Raw genomic sequence first — 4,124 nt, 5'->3', positions numbered from 1 at the left:
TACACACAGTGTGTGTGGTTATGTGTGTGTATGTTTATGTTAAGCATAATGTTAAACAACTGTAATCTATCCACCCATCTTAAGAAATGGAAAGTGGTCAGTATACATGGGTTGGCAAAAGTAGGTTTACATTTGTTTGTATGGAAAGACATTCAGGTTATTATTACAATAGCTTTATTAACTCAAAGAATGTTACAGTGCAACTATAAACCTAGTTTTGTCCACCCCTGTATTGAAATTCAGGAATATTTTCCACAACTTAGGTAACCACAGTATTGAATATTGTTTAAAAATAAACTGTTTCCTTGGTTTTTTTGTGTGTGCTTATATGGTACTTATTTGTATCCCTAAATCATATTGGTTGATTTTTAGTTTTAAAGGTAGTATTAGGTTATATGTATTCTTTGGCAGTTTTATGTTTTTGTTCAGCATTGTTTCTAAAATCCGTTGAGTATAGTGGAGATTTCCTTCAGGTGAGTATCTTCCATGTGCAAGAATTCCACCAGGGCACACTAACAAGTGCTGGTTCCAGGGGCACAGTCATGTATAGCTCTATACTCCCAAGGTGGATGTTCCCACAGCCCAGCCCCTATGCCAGGTCAAGCTTTAGTTCACAGAGGAAACTTCTGACCTAAAGCATCATGATTAGCAGCTTTATTGTCAGAGGGTTTCAGGATTTCTGGTCCACCTTTATACAGAAAGAGCAGTCTAAAAACCTTCAAGCCATGAGACTCAGGAACTGTAGCAAATTGTTTCCTATAACTATTGTTAACAGGTTAGCATGTAGATAGAAATAGTCCCCAACCTCTCACCCCCCAGTATCATCTCTGCTCAGAAAGGAGTAAGAAAGGTATTTTTCCCATCAGGTTTGTAAGCCATAGTGTTGTATTAACTGAGACCTTCATCTGTATATCTCACTTATCCCTCTGTCTTTCCCCTGCAGAGAACCGCCTGATCCCCACGGAGTTACGTAGGGAGGCTTTGGCCTTACATGGTTCCCTGGAGTTTGACGACGCTGGTGGTGAAGGTGACCTTTCCCAACACTGGGGCCCACTGGCCTCCATATCTTTCCTCACATACCTTGAGGAAAGGCTCTGCGACTCATGTTCCTGGAACTGTGCCCCAGAGTCTTCATGGTTCTGCACTGATGGCTACTCAGAGGAGCTCGTCCTGAGTGCTCCCAATTCCAATTAGAGACACATGTGATACCACCCAACTTACTCTCTGTTTTGCTTTGTTCTCCCTCACTGGAATGTGAATTTTGCTGGGACAGGATAGTGTCCATTATGTTCACTGCCATTTCCCAAGCTCTCAGCACTTCATTGGCACCCAAATGTTTTACTCATTGTGTTATTCAACACATCTGAAAGGAATCACAAATGATGTAAACATTTGTTAGGAGAAATAGGAGTCTGTTGCCTTTGGTCTTATTAGAATCTGTACTTATGCTAACACAATAGCCATTAGCCCTGTGTGATTAATACAGCTTAAATGAGTGAAATTAAATCAAATTAGAAAATTCAGTTCTGCATTAAACTTGTGCTTGTAGCCAATATGGTTTGGTGCCACCCTATTGCCCAGTGTGGGTGTGGAGCATCCTATCACTGAAGATATTGTCAGATGGTGCAGCTCTGAATGGATTCTGCCACTCCCAAGTTAGTATTTCACTTCCCAAGATAATCTCATGTTCTTGCCCCTCATGCATCTGACAGGTGTGACCAATCATGTGGATGATGAATATCGATGGGCAGGGGTTGAGGATCCCAAGGTCATGATCACGACTTCCCGAGACCCCAGTTCACGCCTCAAGATGTTTGCAAAGGTATCAAAAGAAGCAGGGAGTGGAAGATGCTCAGGTACCAGTGGCCTGAGTCCTAACTGGTGTGTGTACACGTGCAGGAGCTGAAGTTGGTGTTTCCTGGTGCCCAGCGCATGAACCGTGGCCGACATGAGGTGGGGGCACTGGTGCGAGCCTGCAAAGCTAATGGTGTCACCGACCTGATAGTTATCCATGAGCATCGTGGCACACCTGGTAAGGTTGGTGGGAGGGAGCAGGGTGTTTTCCGGGTTGGCCATCTGAGAGCAGACAGTCTCTGACAGCCTATCTGGCCCCACCAGTGGGGTTCATTGTCAGTCACCTGCCCTTTGGCCCCACTGCTTACTTCACACTATGCAATGTGCTTATGCGGCATGACATCCCTGACCTGGGCACTGTGTCAGAGGCCAAACCTCACCTCATCATTCATGGCTTCTCCTCCCGTCTGGGCAAGCGGGTGAGTCTGGGATCATGGGACTAGGGCTGGGGGCAGGCGATGCCAGGCTGGGCATTCCCCAATCTTCTTCCCTCTGCCCCAGGTCTCTGACATACTTCGTTACCTGTTCCCTGTGCCCAAAGAAGACAGCCATCGGGTCATCACCTTTGCAAACCAGAATGACTACATCTCCTTCCGGTGTGTCCATGGGCTGGGCTCTGGGATTGTATCCTGACCTTTGTGTCCCTATACTATTGGTTGTTGACCTATAGCTGCTCCTGCCTCCTCTCACTCCTGCCCTGCCTTCCCTTGCCCCAGACACCATGTGTACAGGAAGACCAACCACCGCAATGTGGAGCTGACCGAGGTTGGCCCTCGCTTTGAGCTCAAGTGTGAGTTTGGACTTTATCTCAGGTCTGTTGGTGGGGAAAAGCTGGCTGTATAGTTGATAATGTCTCTGTTCCCCTCTACCAGTATACATGATTCGCCTTGGCACGCTGGAACAGGAGGCCACAGCAGATGTGGAGTGGCGTTGGCATCCTTACACCAACACTGCACACAAGAGGGTCTTTCTAAGTGCTGAGTGAGCCCATTCTGTTGTCAGGATATGGGCTTGGACCCAGGAGGTGGGGGCGGTCAGAATAAAGTCTGTGTGCCACACCACCCCATTTGCCTCTGTTTGGTTTGGACAGGCCGGATGTCAGGGTAAGTATAAAGGATGATATCCATGGGGTCTTCTTAGCTGGGGACCTGACAGCTTGGGGACATTCTCAGGCCTGGTGTTGACATTGTGTGTAGGACAAAGCAGACTCAACATGTTGGCTTCCTCTTGAGTTATTAGGAGGGTTTGGCACTGTCCCTGGGAGAGTTGGAGCTGCTGTTACTCAGGTGCTCATCATCTGGGAGGAGGATGGGCATGGGTAGCAGGGCCTGTCACATTTGCTCCAAGTAAGCATGAGACTCGGGGGGCTGACACAGAGGATGGGACCTAGTCAGTGCTTCCCAGGATTCCTCTGCCTACTTCAGCACACAGGCACACCTTTCCATTCACTAGGGACACATTGACACTTTAGAGACTACCAACTGTGCACACCACCTGCTCTTTTGTTAGGGAAGGGTTTATCTGAGGTCAGGGCACGGTCACGGCTGCTCAGGAGATTCTGGGATCTTTACTTGACCTATCCACAGTCATTTGCTTTGCCCTTCCTCTCTGCCCACTTCTCTATTATGTATCCAGAGCCCTGGTGTCACACAAAATGGATGTCAAGGTCCTATATAATGCACACAGGTTGACACGAAGGAGAATGATAGCAGTAAGAAAGAGATCTATCATGCCAGGTGCGAACAGGGCTATGAAGAAAAAAGTCAGACGGAAATGGAGAGGGAGAGGCCTCAGCAAGTGCCCTGAGATCTACATGATGGCATGAAACAGCAGGGGCCATCTAGATGGTCCATGCAAACTCTTAGGTAGACAGTCCTCATAAGGGTCTCAGGAACAGGAGCAGCCCAGTGGGAGAGGGGTCTTGAGGGAGAGCAGGGGACCCATAGGACCAAATGGGCCATGGCATTCAGGGAGAGCAGGGGATGGGACATCACAGGATGTCCATAATTCTAACTCAACTCATGAGTCCAATTAGTTCCTTCTTCAGGGCTTTTCTGGAGCCTCGCAGCTTGCCACAGCCTCAATATGCTATTAACACTTGGAAATGCGGGTGAATTTCCCGCCAAAATATAAGATGGCTCTGTCTTTTGGTTTTGTTCCATCCACCAAAAGGGTGGATTACAAACAAATATTTGGTAATACGCAGTTACAATCGGCCCGAGTTTACACGTTCCCGCACTCCACCGCAAATCTATATGAACCGAGTTAAA

At 47.5% G+C, this 4,124-nt stretch overlaps 1 protein-coding gene across 2 annotated transcripts in view; it reads left to right on the top strand.

Annotated features, from left to right (window-relative positions):
• The window catches only part of IMP4 (IMP4, U3 small nucleolar ribonucleoprotein), a 4,056-nt gene extending 1,141 nt beyond the window's left edge, over positions 1 to 2,915 (top strand). For both annotated transcript variants that reach the window (XM_006085589.3, XM_023751292.1), the window contains 7 exons: positions 944 to 1,027; positions 1,713 to 1,822; positions 1,900 to 2,032; positions 2,119 to 2,273; positions 2,356 to 2,450; positions 2,571 to 2,644; positions 2,727 to 2,915. In XM_006085589.3, coding sequence (XP_006085651.1) covers positions 944 to 1,027; positions 1,713 to 1,822; positions 1,900 to 2,032; positions 2,119 to 2,273; positions 2,356 to 2,450; positions 2,571 to 2,644; positions 2,727 to 2,839 — 764 coding nt within the window. In that variant the 3' untranslated portion in view covers positions 2,840 to 2,915. The remainder of the gene's footprint in view (positions 1 to 943; positions 1,028 to 1,712; positions 1,823 to 1,899; positions 2,033 to 2,118; positions 2,274 to 2,355; positions 2,451 to 2,570; positions 2,645 to 2,726) is intronic.
• The last annotated feature ends 1,209 nt before the right edge of the window (positions 2,916 to 4,124 follow it).

Source organism: Myotis lucifugus, unplaced genomic scaffold (assembly GCF_000147115.1).
Source record: "Myotis lucifugus unplaced genomic scaffold, Myoluc2.0 scaffold_19, whole genome shotgun sequence".
Taxonomy (NCBI): domain Eukaryota; kingdom Metazoa; phylum Chordata; class Mammalia; order Chiroptera; family Vespertilionidae; genus Myotis; species Myotis lucifugus.
Note: the sequence above shows the minus strand (reverse complement) of the source record. Positions and strands in the feature narration are given on the sequence as shown.